Source organism: Pristiophorus japonicus, chromosome 12 (assembly GCF_044704955.1).
Source record: "Pristiophorus japonicus isolate sPriJap1 chromosome 12, sPriJap1.hap1, whole genome shotgun sequence".
In the NCBI taxonomy this organism is placed as follows: Eukaryota; Metazoa; Chordata; class Chondrichthyes; family Pristiophoridae; genus Pristiophorus; species Pristiophorus japonicus.
This window is the reverse complement of record NC_091988.1, coordinates 197,451,968-197,470,211: the sequence shown is the minus strand read 5'-3', so window position 1 is coordinate 197,470,211 and position 18,244 is coordinate 197,451,968. Positions and strand designations below refer to the sequence as shown.

Below are 18,244 nucleotides of genomic sequence, written 5' to 3'. Positions count from 1 at the left end.
ATTTGGGGTGCATGGCCCATTCAAATTTCTGCGCATGCAGAAAAAGCTTTTACATTTAAACGCCGGTGAGTCAGCCTGCGTGGGACCTCCAGACTGCCGCCCGGCCGCACAGCTTTGTGGCAAGATTGCATACAAATATGCATCGCACTACCGTGGCTCAGTGGTAGAATTCGAGAGTCAGAAGGTTGCAAGTTCAAGTCCCACTTCCGGGACTTGAGCACAAAAATCTAGGCCGACGCGTCAATACAGTGCTGAGGGAGTGCTGCACTGTCAGAGGTGCCGCCTTTCAGATGAGTCGTTAAATCGAGGCACTGCTCATCTACCTGGTCGGGAAAATGGGTCTGAGGCACTTTTGCCAAAGAGCAGGAGGCATTCTCCCAGTGACCTAGCCAGCATTCATTTCTCAAACAACATCGCCAAAACAGATTCACTCGTCGTTTCAATACCATTTGTGGGACCTTGCTGTGCGCAAATTGGCTGCTGCGTTTGCCCACAAGTGACTACACTTCAAAAATACTTCATTGGCTGTGGAGCATCTTGGGGGATGTTTCAAGGATGTGAAAGGTGCTATATAAATACAAGTTTTCCTTTCTTAGTAAAATCAATAGTTAGAAAAAAATGTAATACAGTTCTCACTTAACCCTCAAGTTGCCACATTTGCTATAACGTACAACTTGTATTTATACCATCACCTTTAGCGCGGTAAAATGTCCCAGGGCGCTTCACAGGAGCGTTTTCAAACAAAATTTGATACCAAGTCACATTAGGGCAGGTGGGAAGAAGTAGCGTTTAAGGAGCATCTTAAAGGAGGAGAGAGAGAGAAAGAGAGGGGTTATGGGGGGAATTCCAGAGCTCAGGGCCCAGGCAGCTGAAGGCACGCCACCAATGATGGAACGCAGAGATCGCGAAGGGTTGTCGGAGATTACAGAGATAGGGAGGGGGGAGGCCATGGAGGGGGGAATTTAATAGCCTGGAGTTAAATGGTCAGCCAGGCTGTCACCCAAACCCTCCATTAAAAAGTTCCTCTAATTTAGACGTCGATGTATTTATTTGCATCAAATGTCCGTACCAGTGGTGTTGTAGCTTGGAAATCCAAGTACAGAGGGCGAAATTCATTTTCTGGACCTTTTGAAGTCGTGCTATCTGGAGAAACAGAACGAGTTCGAAAATTACACGCAGTTCAGGAAATTGTCTTAACAGTGAAGCTAAGTTGGTTATTCAACTGTGCAGGCATCACACAAAGACCGACCCTCCTCTCACTCAGCATACGCTTAAACACACACACAGGGGTCACTGCAGGCCCCCAGCTAACTCCCCTCCCACCCAGGGGCCCCCACTCTGTCCGAGCTAACTCGATAGATTGGAAAATATAGCCGGGGTTATTCCCCTCTTCCCCCCCGGGTTTATTTCCCCCTCTCTCCCCAGGGTTTATTCTCCCACTAACCCCCCCCCCCCCAAGGTTTATTCCCCCCTCTCCCCCAGGGTTTATTCCCCTGTCTCCCCCCCCACCCCAGGGTTTATTCCCCTCTCCCCAGGGTTTATTCCCCTGTCTCCCCTCCTCCCCAGGGTTTATTCCCCCCTCTCCCCTCGGGTTTATTCCCCTCTCTCCCCTCCTCCCCAGGGTTTATTCCCCCCTCTCCCCCAGGGTTTATTCCCCTGTCTCCCCTCCCCCCCCAGGGTTTATTCCCCCGTCTCCCCTCCCCCCCAGGGTTTATTGCCCCCTCGGGTTTATTCCCCTGTCTCCCCTCCTCCCCAGGGTTTATTCCCCCCTCTCCCCCAGGGTTTATTCCCGTCTCCCCTCCCCCCCAAGGGTTTATTCCCCCTCCCCAGGGTTTATTCCCCTCTCCCCTCCCCCAGGGTTTATTCCCCCCTCTCCCCTCCCCTCCCCCAGGGTTTATTCCCCCCTCTCCCCTCCCCTCCCCCAGGGTTTATTCCCCCCTCTCCCCCAGGGTTTATTCCCCCTCCCCCAGGGTTTATTCCCCCCCTCTCCCCTCCCCCAGGGTTTATTCCCCCTCTCCCCTCCCCCAGGGTTTATTCCCCCCTCTCCCCTCTCCTCCCCCAGGGTTTATTCCCCCCCTCTCCCCTCCCCCAAGGGTTTATTCCCCCTCTCTCCCCTCCCCCAGGGTTTATTCCCCCTCCCCAGGGTTTATTCCCCCCTCTCTCCCCTCCCCCCTCCCCCAGGGTTTATTCCCCCTCCCCCTCACTCACCGTGCCGAGCCGGTGGTGGTGCCGCCGCCGCCCCCCGGCCGGGAGCGGGTCCGGGTCCCAGGCCCCCCAGCAGGCCCCGGGCTGCCCTCACGCCTCCCCGCCGACTGAGACGCAGCATCTCTGGGCTCGCGCGCCGCACGCAGCCGAACAACCGCCCCCCGCCAGCGGAACTGACGTCAGGCGGTGACCCCGCCCCACCCCCTCGATCACCTGACTGAATGAAGTGACTCCCTGAGGGAGCAGCACAGCTTCGACAGCAACCATTGCATTTATATAGCGCCTTTCACGGCCCAGCGGACGCCTTACAGCCAGTGAAGTACTTGTAGAGTGTAGTCACGGTTGTAATGTGGGAAACTAGCGCTGCCTCCATAAGATCCTGCAAATCCCCTGGGAGGACAGACGCACCAACATCAGTGTTCTCGACCAGGCCAACATCGAAGCACTGACCACACTCGACCAGCTCCGTTGGGCGGTCCACATCGTCCGCATGCCCCAGACACGAGACTCCCCAAAGCAAGCGCTCGACTCGGAACTCCTTCACGGCAAGCGAGCCCCAGGTGGGCAGAGGAAACGTTTCAAGGACACCCTCAAAGCCTCCCTGATAAAGTGCAACATCCCCACCGACACCTGGGAGTCCCTGGCCAAAGACCGCCCTAAGTGGAGGAAGAGCATCCGGGAGGGCGCTGAGCACCTCGAGTCTCGTCGCCGGGAGCATGCAGAAAGCAAGCGCAGGCAGCGGAAGGAGCGTGCGGCAAACCAGACTCCCCCACCCACCCTTTCCTCAATGACTCTCTCTCCCACCTGTGACAGGGACTGTAATTCCCGTATTGGACTGTACAGTCACCTGAGAACTCACTTTTAGAGTGGAAGCAAGTCTTCCTCGATTTCGAGGGACTGCCTATGATGATGATGATGTAGGAAATGCGGCAGCCAATTTGTGCACAGCAAGCTCCCACAAACAGCAACGTGACAATGACCAGATCATCTGTTTCAGTGATGTTGGTTGAGGGATAAATATTGGCTAGGACACTGGGGAGAACTCCCCAGCTCTTCTTTGAAATAGTGCCATGGGATCTTTTATATCCACCTGAGAGAGCAGACTGGGCCTCGGTTTAATGTCTCATCTGAAAGACGGCACCTCCGACAGTGCAGCACTCCCTCAGCACTGCACTGGGAGTGTCAGCCTAGAATTTTGTGCTCAAATCCCTGGAGTAGGGCTTAAACCCACAAGCTTCTCACTCAGAGGCAAGTGTGCTACCCACTGAGCCACAGCTGACACCTAAATTATAATCTATTGTATCTATGTATATCTATAAATTTAGGCTATGTAAGTCCAGTGGCGTTGTTACATAAAACATCCCGCTGTTTTAATATTTACTAATCTATTTAGTTAATATAATTAAAATTAATATTTTTTAGATTCAATTTATTATTTTTTTAAATTTGGAAATATATATCTTCCCCTCTTCCAATGCATCAAGGCACTCAGTTGCTAGGCGACACGGATTTGATTAGATGCAGTGACGTTCCAACGCGCGTAAAATTAGACTCTGCGTCTCCTCTGGTTGGTCGCCCCGTCTGTCAATCAAAGTGTGCCTAATTCCCAATGAAGTACTTTTTGAAGCGCAGTCAATGTTGTAATGTCGGAAATGTGGCAGCCAATTTACACAGCAAGCTCCCACAAACAGCAATGTGATAATGACCAGACAATCTTGGCCTATCTGCTTGTTCTTCCCCAAAATAGTGCAGTGGGATCTTTTATGTCCAGCTGAGAGAGCAGACGGGGCCTCGGTTCAACGTTGCATCTGAAAGATAGCATCTCCGATAGTGCAGTGCTCCCTCAGCAGTGCACTGCGAGTGTCAGCCTAGATTTATGTGCTCAAGTCTCTGGAGTGGGATTTGATCGCACAACCTTCTGACTCAGAGGCAAGAGTGCTACCCACTCTCTCTAAATGTTGGGATTCTCCCTCTTACAGGAATCATCACAGCCTAAATGCTCGTGCAGCCGATAGAGCCTTGAGTACACTGAAGGAAATGTTGGGAATGCGTGACGTAATAGTTTGTATTCACCATGTTGGGAAATCCAGAAGAATCCACAGTTCAGCATGTTCACCAAAGGGCTAATCTGCCCGGCGCTGCAGAGTCTGGAATCTTTGCATTGGAAACTCTCTCCAAACTCTTCCGGCTTCCTGCAACCCACAGGGGCCGGGGCCAGCCCCAGCTCGCCAGAACCTACAAAGCCAAACCTCAGCCCTACCAGCTCACCCTCCCGCAGATCAACAACATCCCTGAAGAGCAACGAGTTACAGCTTCAACTTGTTGGAGTTTTGACGGGAGAAACGTCAGTTGGGTGCTGGCTTTGACAGCAGTCAGTTGTCTTCCACCATCCTCATTGAAGAGAGGTGCAGAGCAACCTGCAGAGCCCAGGCATGCTGGTGGGGGTGTTCGACGGACACACAAGACGTGTGTGTGCTGAGGCCGTAAGTGAACGGTTGCTGTATTACTTCGCCGTGTCCTTGCTGCCCTGCATAGCGTTAATGGAGCTGGAGGACCTGAGCGAAAATGAGCGGCTGGCATTGCCAATTTTGCATTAATGATTTCATTAGCAGGGAGGCAGGAAGGCTCTTTTTTAAAATTTGTTTATGAGATGTGGGCATCGCTGGCAAGGCCGGCATTTATTGCCTATCCCTAATTGCCCTACAGTAGGTTGTGGTGAGCCGCTTTCTTGAACCGCTGCAGTCCGTGTGGTGATTCTTAGTATACTTTTCGCAGTTTCAGTTAATTAAATAAATCTGGAATATAAAACTAGTATTAGTAATGGTGACCATGGAACTACCGATTATCACAGAAACCTATCTGGTTCACTAATGTCCTTTAGGGAAGGAAATCTGCCGTCCTTACCTGGTCTGGCCTATATGTGACTCCAGACCCACAGCAATGTGGTTGACTGTGATGAAATGGCCTAGTGAGCCACTCAGTTGTATTCAAGAGGGCGGCTCACCTTGCCTTCGACGCCCACATCCCAGAAATGAAAAAAAAACATATTTAATAATTTGTTAGAAAAAGGAGTAGTGCCAGAGGACTGGCGGATCGCGAACGTAATACCTATAATAAAGAACGGGGATAAAACGTGTCCAAGGAATTATAGACCAGTCAGCTTAACATCGGTGGTGGGAAAAATAATGGAACCTCTCGTAAAGGAGAAAATAGAAGAACATCTAGAAACCAAAAATTAATAGCTTGGATTTCAAAAGGGTCTGTCCTGCTTGACCAACCTCATTGAATTTTTTGAAGAGGTAACAGAGAGAGTAGACAATGGTAATACAGTAGATGTAATTTATCTAGATTTTCAAAAGGCCTTCGATAAGGTACCCCATAATAGACTGATGAACACGGTCAGAGAATGCGGAGTCAGGGGTGTTGTGTATCTGTAAAGCATGCACTCCCATGTTCCACCACCAGGGAGCGCATCCCCTGAAGTCCCAAGGGATCCCAGCATCCCTTGGGAGCATTGTATATAAGCCGGCCCCTAAGGCCTGTGACTCTGGAGTGTCTTAATAAAGACTGAGGTCACTGTTACAGTCTCATCTGTGTTAGGAACACAACAACTGGCGACAAGTACACGAATCCAACGCAAAGATGCAGCAAACGGGGCATCCTGGAAAAGTTCTCGGAGGGTGAGGACTGGGAAGCCTATGTCAAACGGTTAGACCAGTACTTTGTAGCCAACGAGCTGGATGGAGAAGGAAGCGCTGCAAAAAGGAGAGTGGTCCTCCTCATAGTCTGCGGGGCACCGACCTACAGCCTCATGAAGAATCTTCTGGCTCCGGTGAAACCCACAGATAAGTCGTATGAGGAGCTGTGTACACTGGTTCAGGAGCACCTTAACCCGAGGGAGAGCGTGCTGATAGCGAGGTATCGGTTCTATACATACCAGCAATCTGAAGGTCAGGAAGTGGCGAGCTACATCGCCAAGCTAAGGCGACTTGCAGGACAATGTGAGTTTGATGGCTACCTGGAGCGAATGCTCAGAGACTTTTTTGTACTGGGCATTGGCCACAAGACCATCCTACGAAAACTTTTGACTGCAGAGACACCGATCCTCAGCAACGCCATTGCGATAGCACAGGCGTTTATGTCCACCAGTGATAACACCAAACAAATCTCTCAGCACACAATTGCTAGCAATGTTCATAAATTAACTGGAACTGTGTTTGCGAGCAGAAATGTACAGGGCAGAACCCACGTGTCTGCAACTGCCAGCAGGCCTCAGGTGACCCAGATGACTCAGAGTCCCCAACAAAGTATGAATGCAAGGCAATTCACACCTTGTTGGTGTTGTGGAGGCTTCCATTCAGCCTATTCATGCTGCTTCAAAGGGTATATTTGCAAGGGCTGTGGAACAATGGGGCATCTCCAACGAGCTGCAAGCTCTGAAAAACCTGCTAACCACCATGTGGCAGAGGAAGATCGGTCCATGGTGGATCAAAGCAATTTCGAGTCTCAGAGAGAGGAGGCAGATGCTGAAGTACACGGGGTGCACACATTTTCGACGAAATGTCCACCTATAATGCTAAACGTAAAATTGAATGGCTTACCCGTAGCCATGGAACTGGACACTGGCGCTAGCCAATCCATCATGAGTAAAAAGATGTTTGAGAGACTGTGGTGCAACAAGGCACTCAGACCAGCCCTGAGCCCCATCCACACGAAACTGAGAACGTACACCAAAGAGCTTATCACTGTCCTGGGCAGCGCCATGATCAAGGTCACCTACGGGGGCACGGTGCACGAACTGCCACTCTGGATTGTCCCGGGCGATGGCCCCACACTGCTTGGAAGGAGCTGGCTGGGCAAAATCCGCTGGAACTGGGATGACATCCAAGTGCTATTACATGTCGATGAGGCCTCATGTTCCCAGGTTCTTAACAAATTTCCTTCCCTTTTTGAGCCAGGCATTGGAAACTTTTCCGGGGCGAAGGTGTGGATCCACTTGGTCCCAGAGGCACGACCCATTCACCACAAGGCGCGAGCGGTACCTCACATGATGAGGGAGAGAGTGGAAATTGAGCTGGACAGGCTGCAACGCAAGGGCATCATCTCCCCAGTGGAATTCAGCGAGTGGGCCAACCCGATTGTTCCAGTACTCAAAAGTGATGGCACGGTCAGGATTTGCGGCGATTATAAAGTAACTATTAATCGTTTCTCGCTACAGGAACAATACCCGCTACCTAAGGCAGACGACCTATTTGCGACGCTGGCAGGAGGCAAGACGTTCACCAAGCTCGACCTAACTTCGGCCGACATGACGCAGGAGCTGGAGGAATCTTCGAAGGGCCTCACCTGCATCAACACGCACAAGGGACTGTTCATCTACAACAGATGCCCGTTTGGAATTCGGTCGGCTGCAGCGATCTTCCAGAGAAACATGGAGAGCCTACTCAATTCGGCACCACGCACGGTGGTTTTTCAGGACGACATATTGGTCACGGGTCGGGACACCGTCGAGCACCTACAAACCCTGGAGGAGGTCCTCCAGCGACTGGATCGCATAGGGCTGCGGCTGAAGAGGTCAAAATGCGTCTTCATGGCAACAGAAGTGGAGTTTTTGGGGAGAAAGATCGCGGCGGACGGCATTCGGCCCACAGACGCCAAGACAGAAACTATCAGGAACGTGCCCGTCACGGAGCTGCGGTCGTTCCTGGGATTCCTCAACTATTTTGGTAACTTCCTACGGGGGTTAAGCACCCTCTTCGAGCCCCTACATGTGTTATTGTGTAAAGGTGAGAACCGGGTATGGGGAAAAAACCAAGTAATTGCTTTTGAGAAAGCCAGAAACATTTTATACTCCAACAAGCTGCTTGTATTGTATAACCCGTGTAAAAGACTTGTGCTAGCAGGTGATGCGTCGTCGTACGGAGTCGGGTGTGTATTACAACGAGCTAACATTGCGGGGAAGTTGCAATCTGTCGCCTATGCCTCCAGGAGCTTGTCTAAGGCCGAGAGGACCTACAGCATGATTGAGAAAGAGGCATTAGCGTGTGTGTTTGGGGTAAAGAAAATGCATCAGTACCTGTTTGACCTCAGATTTGAGCTGGAAACCGATCACAAGCCCCTCATATCCCTGTTCGCTGAAAACAAGGGGATAAATACTAATGCCTCAGCCCACATACAAAGGTGGGCACTCGTGCTATCAGCGTATAACTATACCCTCCGCCACAGGCCAGGCACCGAGAACTGTGCGGATGCTCTCAGTCGGCTACCATTGCCCACCACGGGGGTGGAAATGGCACAGCCTGCAAACTTGTTGATGGTGGCGCAGCCCGCAGACTTGTTGATGGTCATGGAAGCGTTTGAAAATGATAAGTCACCTGTCATGGCCGGCCAGATTAGGACTTGGATCAGCTAAGATCCTCTGCTGTCCCTAGTAAAAAACTGTGTACTGCATGGGAGCTGGGCCAGCATCCCCGTTGAAATGCAAGAGCTAATCAAGCCGTTCCAGCGGCGAAAGGACGAGCTGTCCATTCAGGCAGAGACTGTTGTCGGGTAACCGCGTAGTGCTACCCAAAAAGGGCAGGGAAACGTTCATCTCGGATCTCCACAGCACACACCGGGTATAGTAATGATGAAAGCGATAGCCAGATCCCACATGTGGTGGCCCAGTATCGACTCTGACTTGGAGTCCTGTGTACGGCAATGCAGCGTGTGTGCTCAGTTGAACAACGCGCCCAGAGAGGCACCACTAATTTTGTGGTCCTGGCCCTCCAGACCATGGTCGAGGATCCATGTCGACTATGCGGGCCCATTTCTCGGTAAAATGTTCCTGGTGGTGGTAGATGCTTTTTCAAAATGGATTGAATATGAAATAATGTCGGGAAGCATCGCCACTGCCACCATTGAAAGTCTGAGGGCCATGTTTGCCACCCACGGCCTGCCTGACATACTGGTCAGTGACAACGGGCCATGTTTCACCAGTGCCGAATTTAAAGAATTCATGACCTGCAATGGGATCAAACATATCACCTCGGCCCCGTTTAAACCAGCCTCCAATGGGCAGGCAGAGCGGGCAGTACAAACAATCAAACAGAGCCTCAAACGAGTCACAGAAGGCTCACTCCAAGCCCGCCTGTCCCGAGTACTGCTCAGCTACCGCTCGAGACCCCACTCGCTCACAGGGGTGCCCCCGGCTGAGCTACTCATGAAAAGGACACTTGAAACCAGACCCTCGCTGGTTCACCCCAACCTGCATGATCAGGTAGAGAGCAGGCGGCAGCAACAAAATGTAAACGATGGTCACGCCACTGTGTCACGGGAAATTGATCTGAATGACCCTGTGTACGTACTAAACTATGGACATGGTCCCAAGTGGATCGCGGGCACGGTGATAGCTAAAGAAGGGAGTAGGATGTTTGTAGTCAAACTAAGACAATGGTCAAATTTGCAGAAAGCATCTGGACCAAACGAGGCTGTGGTTCACAGACTGCCCTGAACAACCCACAGCAGACACCACCTTTTTCAAGCCCACAACACACACCCAAAGGATCAACGACACAACCCCGGACCAGGAAATCGAACCCATCACACCCAACAGCCCAGGCTCACCCAGCAGCCTTGCAGGGCCAACAACACGCCAGCCCAGCGAGGGCACAGCCAACACAACAGAACAGACATTTGTACCGAGGCGGTCCACCAGGGAAAGAAAGGCTCCCGACTGCTTCACCTTGTAAATAGTTTTCACTTTGACTTTGCGGGGGAGTGATGTTGTGTATCTGTAAAGCATGCACTCCCATGTTCCGCCACCAGGGAGCGCATCCCCTGAAGTCCCAAGGGATGGAGCACTGTATATAAGCCGGCCCCTAAGGCCTGTGACTCACTCTGGAGTGTCTTATTAAAGACTGAGGTCACTGTTACTTTAACCTCCCTGTGTGCAGTCTCACCTGTGTTAGGAACACAACAGGGGGACCATTCGCAGAATGGATAGCTAGCTGGCTTCAAGACAGAAAGCAGAGAGTAGGGGTAAAGGGCAGCTATTCACAGTGGCAGAAGGTGGGTAGTGGTGTTCCACAAGGATCGATGCTGGGACCACTGCTGTTTACAATTTATATTAACAGTTTAGACTTTGGAATCAAAAACACAATTTCTAAATTTGCAGATGATACCAAATGGGGGATGGATAATTAATACTGAGGAGGACTGCAACAAATTAAAGGAGGACATTAATAAACTTGCAGAATTGTCATATAATTGGCAAATGAAGTTCAACACGGATAAATGTGAGGTGTTACATTTTGGTAGGAAGAATAGGGAGGTCACTTATTACTTGGAGGGTGCGAGTCTGGGTGGGGGAGAGGAACAAAGGGATCTCGCAGTACAAATACACAAATCACTAAAGGTTGGGACACGGGTTAGCAAGGCTGTAAAAAAACAAACCAGGCACAAGGGTTTATTTCTAGAGGTATAGAATTGAAAAGTAGGGAAGTTATGCTAAACTTGTATCGAACCTTGGTTAGACCACACTTAGAGTACTGGTACAGTTCTGATCACCATATTATAAAAAGGATATAGAGGCACTGGAGAGGGTGCAGAGAAGATTTACAAGGATGATACCAGAAATGCGAGGGTATACATATCAGGAAAGGATGAACAGGCTGGGTCTCTTTTCTCTTGAAAAAAGGAGGCTGAGGGGTGACCTAATAGAGGTCTTTAAAATGATGAAAGGTTTTGATAGAGTGGATACAGAGAGAATGTTTCCATTTGTGGGGAAGAGCATAACTAGAGGCCATCAATATAAGATAGTCACCAAGAAATCCAATAGGGAATTCAGAATGAACTTCTTTACCCAGGGAATGGTGAGAATGGGGAACTCGCTGCCACAGGGAGGGGTTGAAGCGAATAGTATCGATGCATTTAAGGGGAGGCTAGACAAGCATATGAGGGAGAAGGGAATAGAGGGATAGATTTAGATGAGGAAAGATGGGAGGAGGCTCGAGTGGAGCATGAACGGCGGCATGGACTGGTTGGGCCGAATGGACGGTTTCTGGGCCGTATATCTTGTGTAATCCTACGGGACAGAGAGGGTGTGGTCAAAGTACTCTTGCGGCCGAGGAGAAAACGGAGGAGCGGCATAACTGTGTGCTAGGAGTGTCAGCAGTGGCTCAGTGGGTAGCGCGTTCGCCCCTGAGTCAGAAGGTTGTGGATTCAAGTCCCAATCCAGAGATTTGAGCACAAAATCCAGGCTGACACTCCAGTGCAGTGCTGAGGGAGTACTGCACTGCCGGTGGTGCCGGCTTTCGGATGAAACGTTAGACCAAGGCCCCATCTGCTCTCTCAGGTGGAATTAAAGATCCATTGAAGAGCAGGGGAGTTATCCCCTGTGTCCTGGCCAATATTCATCCCTCAATCAACATAACAAAAAACATTATCTGGTCGTTATCACTTTGCTGTTTGTAGGAGCTTGCTGTGCGTAAATTGGCTGTTGTGTTTCCTACATTACTTTATTGCAAAGGGGATGGAGTATAAAAGCAGGGAAGTCTTGCTACAGCTATACAGGGTATTGGTGAGGCCACACCTGGAATACTGCATGCAGTTTTGGTTTCCATATTTACAAAAGGATATACTTGCTTTGGAGGCATTTCAGAGAAGGTTCACTGGGTTGATTCCGGAGATGAGGGGGTTGACTTATGAGGAAAGGTTGAGTAGGTTGGGCCTCTACTCATTGGAATTCAGAAGAATGAGAGGTGATCTTATCGAAACGTATAAGATTATGAGGGGGCTTGACAAGATGGATGCAGAGAGGATGTTTCCACTGATGGGGGAGACTAGAACTAGAGGGCATGATCTTAGAATAAGGGACCGCCCATTTAAAAAATAAATGAGGAGGAATTTCTTCTCTCAGATTGTAAATCTGTGTAATTTGCTGCCTCAGAGAGTTGTGGAAGCTGGGATATTGAATAAATTTAAGACAGAAATAGATAGTTTCTTAAAGGATAAGGGAATAAGAGGTTATGGGGAGTAGGCAGGGAAGTGGAGCCGAGTCCATGATCAGATCAACCATGATCTTATTGAATGGCGGAGCAGGCTCGAGGTCGCCGTATGGCCTACTCCTGTTCCTATTTCTTATGTTATTACAACAGTGAGTACACTTCAAAAAATGCTTCATTGACTGTAAAGTGCTTTGGGACATCCAGTGGTGGTGAAAAGTGCTATATAAATGCAAGTCTTCCTTTTCTGATGCCCTTCAGGGCGTTCGGAGACGTGACATTCAAGTGGAGGGCTGAGCTCCAGAGACGAGTGCTGGAAACATGGCCCGAGCTGGTGACAGGCGGCGAGTTCACCAATAGCTTCCCCGCCCAACGCCCCACACTCCCCTGTCCCTCACTGCCGAACCCGTGGTCACCTACTGCAGGTTGCGGCCCCCAAGACAGGTTTCTGATCCTGGTCACCGACATCTTGTGAGAGGTCATGCACCGATCGTGGGGGGAGGACGCGGAAGAGAGAAGCGCCTCGCCGACGTGCGCTGCCAACAGCCCCCCTCGGCAGTGGTTGACAGTGGGGCCAGACACATGACCTGCTGTCCCTCGGCTTTCAGAGACCAGAACTCGGCCGCCCGCCTGGTCCACCAGGCACTGGGCAGCAACACGTTCAGGGGCCATCGAGCACGACTGCCTGTCCCAAATGCTCAGCTTGCCCGAGGAGCTGGCCAGATGGAACTGGAATGATATGATGATGATGGTGACAGTGCAACTCAACTCTCACCACATTGTGGCACGTCACAAAGCCTAAGGCAGCGTTGACAGCTGGGACCCCAGCTATTTACAATATACATTAATGATTTAGACGAAGGAATTGAATGTAATATCTCCAAGTTTGCAGATGACACCAAGCTGGGTGGCAGTGTGAGCTGCGAGGAGAATGTTAAATGGCTGCAGGGTGACTTGGGCAGGTTAGGTGAGTGGGCAAATACATGGCAGATGCAGTATAATGTAGATAAATGTAAGGTTATCCACTTTGGTAGTAAAAACAAGGCAGCAATTATTATCTGAATGGTGACAGATTAGTAAAAGGGGAGGTGCAATGAGACCTGGGTGTCATGGTACATCAGTCATTGAAAGCTGGCATACAGGTAAAGCAGGCGGTGAAGGCGGCAAATGGCATGTTGGCCTTCATAGCGAGAGGATGAGAGTATAGGAGCAGGGAGGTCTTATTGCAGTTGTACAGGGCCTTGGTGAGGCCACACCTTGAATATTGTGTACAGTTTTGGTCTCCTAATTTGAGGAAGGACATTCTTGCTGTTGAGGGAGTGCAACGAAGGTTCACCAGACTGATTCCCGGGATGACAGGACTGACATATGAAGAAAGACTGGATCGACTAGGCTTGTATTCACTGGAATTTAGAAGAATGAGAGGGGATCTCATAGAAACATATTGGACAGGTTAGATGCAGGAAGAATGTTCCCGATGATGAGGAAGTCCAGAACCAGGGGTCACAGTCTAAAGAGAAGGGGTAAGCCATTTAGGACCGAGATGAGGAGAAACTTCTTCACTCAGAGAATTGTGAACCTGTGGAATTCTCTACCACAGAAAGTTGTTGAGGCCAGTTCGTTATGATATATTCAAAAGGGAGTTAGATGTGGCCCTTATAGCTAAAGGGATCAAGGGGTATGGAGAGAAAGCAGGAATGGGGTACTGAAGTGCATGATCAGCCATGATCATGTTGAATGGTGGTGCAGGCTCGAATGGCCTACTTTCTATGTGACAGAAAGCACATCCCCGCTGTTGCCGCATCACAAACTGGGGGCAAACACTGTGTGAGGCAATAAAAATGTTTGTGCTGGTTTGTGTAATAGTGCAAGAGGGGGAAAACAATATAATGAACGCCCCCACCCCAGCCCCTTGTTTTCCCTCACCAGAATGTGCGTCGGTTGGCCCAAGACCACGGCTTTATACAAATTTGTTCCTTCCCTAGACCTACAACCCTCTGCGCTACTCCAATTCTGGCCTCAAGCATTCCCTAATTTAATCGCTCCACTATTGCCAGCCGTGCCTTGAGCTGCCTGGGCCCCAAACTCTGGAATTCCCTCCCTAAACCCCTCTGTCCTTTATGATTCTTAAAACTTACCTCTCTGACCAAGCTTTTGGTCAGCTGTCCTAATTTCTCCTTGTGTGACTGTCAAATTTTGTTTTGTAACGCTCCAGTGAAGCGCCTTGGGATATGTTATTACTTTAAAGGCGCTCTGTAATACACAAGTGGCTGTTGAAAAATAGATGTTTGTAACCATTTGCTCATGAGCAATCTATGCAACAGTTTGTACCCATCATTGATGAATTTTGGATGATTGACAGTTCTGATATCAGTCTTTAGACTAGTGTTAACATTCCTCACACTCGAACAAGTTCACTCTTGTGTGTCCTTGCTCCCTCCTTCCCCCTTTGAACCAGAGTGTGCCTTTACATGTCCATATCATAGAAAAAGTACGATATAGGAGGCTATTCGGCCCATCGTGTCCATGCCAGTCAAAAAAGAGCTACCCAGCCTAAACCCACCTTCCAGCAGTAGGTCCGTAGCCCTGTAGGTTACAGCTTTAAGTGCATAGCCAAGTATATTTTAAATGTGATGAGGGTTTCTGCCTTTACTGCTCTTTCAGACCCAACCACTCTCTAGGTGAATTTATTTTTCCTCATCTCCCTTCTACCAACTACTTTAAATCTATGCCCCCTGGTTAATGACCACTCTACTAAAGGAAATAGGTCCTTTCTATCCACTCTATCCAAGCCCCTCAATTTTATATCTGGGTAAGTATAGTGAGCCCAGGGGTCGAACAGAATCCCTAATCATCGTATTTAGTTTATGGGATATATTGTGCTACATAATCTGACTTCAGATTAAACACCAGACAAGCTGCTTAGGTGATGAATTACTAAGCCTGCTTAGTAAACAGGCAGTGAGTTCCAGACCCCCACTAACCTCTGGGGTGAATTTATTTTTCTTCATCTCCCCTCTAATCCTTCTAACTACTTTAAATCTATACGAAAAAAGAAAGCAACAACAAAGACAACCAGTAGATATTCGATAAACAGTACCTACCCATTCCACCGTGGAAAACACAAAACAATTGCGTTTTCTGCACGAAAACTAGACCTGAACGAGATTTCCGACCATGAGTTTAGGTGGTGTCCACTGCTGAATCATGTGCAAAGCCGATTGCTTTGAGAGCTTCAGAAGGATGGCTAAATTGGAGCAAGCTGGCCAGAGATGCTCTTTGCAACTCCTTTAAAGTTGGCTGCATTTAGTTACACAAGTCCCGGCCAGAATGAAGATGACTGCATAATTCCCACCGTCAATCACGCCTGGAGACCGCACTGCTGTAATTGACGGTGGTTGATTTTACGCACGTAATGTGTATTAACTGTTTCACTTTACCCAGCACCCTGGTAGCACTGGTGAAGATCTTGAAACTTTCAAGTAAGTCTTTATCTCAGTTAGTTAGTCTCTAGCTCTGCATTCTTGTCAGAGATAAATTGCCAAAAAAAACTAAATGTATTTGAAGTGAGATTGGTATTATTGGGGCTAACAGTTGGGATTTTGCAATAGAACAGTGCAATCTTAAGTCGTAGAGGTGGGAGGAGGCTCGCGTGGAGCATAAACACTGGTATAGACCAGTTTGGCCGAATGAACATTACACAAGAAATAAGAGTATGAGTGGGCCATTCGGCCTCCTTGAGCCTGCTCCGCCATTCAATGAGATCATGGCTGATCTACCTCAACTCCACTTTCCTGCACTACCCCCATATCCCTTGATTCCCTTAATATCCACAAATCTATCGATCTCTATCTTGAATATACTCAACGACTGAGCCTCCACAGCTCTCTGGAGCAGAGAATTCTAAAGATTCACCACCTTGAGTAAAGACATTTCTCCTCACCTCCGTCCCCTTATTGAGACACTGTGACCCCTGGTTCTAGACTCTCCAGCCAGGGGAAACATCCTCCCTGCATCTACCCTATAAGAATGTTGTATGTTTCAATTAGATCACCTCTCATTCTTCTAAACTAGAGAATATCGGGCTAGTCTACTCAATCTCTCCTCATAGCACAATCTCCCTCCACCATCCCAAGAATCAGTCATGTGAACCTTCGTTGCACTCTCTCTATGGCTAGTATACCCTTCCTTATATATGAGCCCAAATCTGTACACAATACTCTATTGCAGCAAGACGTTTTTACTCTTGTGCTCAAATTCTCTTATAAAGGCTAACATACCACTTGCTTTCCTAATTGCTTGCTGAATGGCCTGTTTGTGTGGTGTAAATTCAAAGTAACTATCCTCCACTCACTGCATTTTGCTGGAGAAATAATCCTGCTATTATCGAGAGACTTTGCTGTAGTTTCAGTCATGAGTTATTTGCTGTAGTTCATAGAGACTCTGATCATAGAGAGTCGGTTTTCTGAGTAAATAACTTTGCGTTAGTATGCTGTAAAAGAGACACTGTTTGCTTTAAGTCCCGTCTCCAACTCATTGGATGAGTGTTTTTAAATTGTGGTGATGTTATTCCCCACAGTGCTGTCAGGCAGTTATTTTGTTGTAGCTCTTTGGTACAACTGAGTGGCTTGCTAGGCCAGGTCAGAGGACTCAAATCCTCTTATAATAAACATGCCATTTGCTTTTCTAATTGCTTGCTAAATGGCCCGTTTCTGTGGTGTAAATTCAAAGTAACTGGAGTCACATATAGGCCAGACTTCCTTCCCTGGACAACATTCGTGAACGAGATGGATTTTTACGACAATCCAGTAGTTTCATGGTCACCATTACTGACAATTAAATAAATCAGGAATACAAAGCTATTAACAGAATGTAATTTGAACTTATGTTCCAAAATTATTAGTCCAGGCCTCTGGATTACTAGTCCAGTAACAACCACTATGCTACCATTACCAGTAAAATGAGTGCAACTCATTAGTATCAGTACTCACTTTGCTTAGTTAACCTAGGCAATCAAAAATGCATCCACTCATGATTCGGTCAGGTTGTTAAGACACTCACAGGCTGCAAGTTTGACAACCTATGAACCTCATATGTGTCATGCAGGATACCAATATCCATGTAGATGGATATCAGGAACACATCTAGATAGCAGTCAAACAGCTTTGTACTTAAAAGCCACTTATTCCATTGCAGTCATCTAGATGCACTGTCTCTGTAGCTGTACTGACGTGCAGTCAGACAGCTTCATTTCTTTAATTGAACCTTGTTTTGACTCTGGTACTTGAGCTTAACCAAAACTCTGCTGCCTGTGTCCTAACTGGCACCAAGTCCCCGCTCACCCTTCATCCATGTGCTCACTGATTTACATTGGCAATGCCTATGATTTTAAAATTATCATGCTTGTGCTCAAATTCTCCGTGGTCTCATCCCTATCTCTGCAATCTCCTCCAGTCCCACAACCCCGAGATATCTGTGCTTTTCTTTAAAACCTACCTCTTGGACCAAGCTTTTGGTCACCGATCCCAATATATGTGGTTTGGTCCAATTTTGTTCAACACTCCTGTAAAGGGACTATATAATTGTATACACTTTAACGAGGAGGAAACAAGCATACACAACCTATCATCTGGAAGGTGCGTCAAGGGTTAAACGCGACTTCATCTAAAAAGTTGCTTACCCAGTTAAGAAACAGGTAATAGAATTCCATGCTTAACACCCTATTACACAATTTGAGACATTACAGGTGGGGAGTGTAGAGTGCTTGGGAGGAAAAAGATGACTTTGGACCTATGGTTCCCAAAGCTCTCCCCCACTGGCTTTCCTCACCTCATATTAAAGTCTCCAGCAGACCCAGACATATTAGTTCTTGGGATATGGGCATCGTTGGCAATGCCAGCATTTACTGCCTATCCCTAATTGCCCTCGAGAAGGAGCAGCTTGCTAGGTCATTTCAGAGGGTAGTTGAGTCAACCACATTGCTGTGGGTCTGGAGTCTGGAACATAAGGGCAGCAGATTTCCTTCCCTAAAAAGGACATTCATGAACCAGATGGGT

General features: G+C 48.5%; 1 protein-coding gene and 1 pseudogene across 1 annotated transcript in view; one reads left to right on the top strand and one right to left on the bottom strand.

The window, feature by feature from the left end:
* The window catches only part of nfs1 (NFS1 cysteine desulfurase), a 31,300-nt gene extending 28,934 nt beyond the window's left edge, over positions 1-2,366 (bottom strand). Inside the window, exons 1-2 of the mRNA XM_070896397.1 lie at positions 2,209-2,366; positions 1,070-1,143 (exon numbers count right to left, since the gene is read on the bottom strand). Coding sequence (XP_070752498.1) covers positions 1,070-1,143; positions 2,209-2,326 — 192 coding nt within the window. The 5' untranslated portion in view covers positions 2,327-2,366. The remainder of the gene's footprint in view (positions 1-1,069; positions 1,144-2,208) is intronic.
* A 1,448-nt stretch (positions 2,367-3,814) lies between these two features.
* LOC139276908 (pyruvate dehydrogenase [acetyl-transferring]-phosphatase 1, mitochondrial-like) lies at positions 3,815-13,044 on the top strand (annotated as a pseudogene).
* Positions 13,045-18,244: the final 5,200 nt, after the last annotated feature.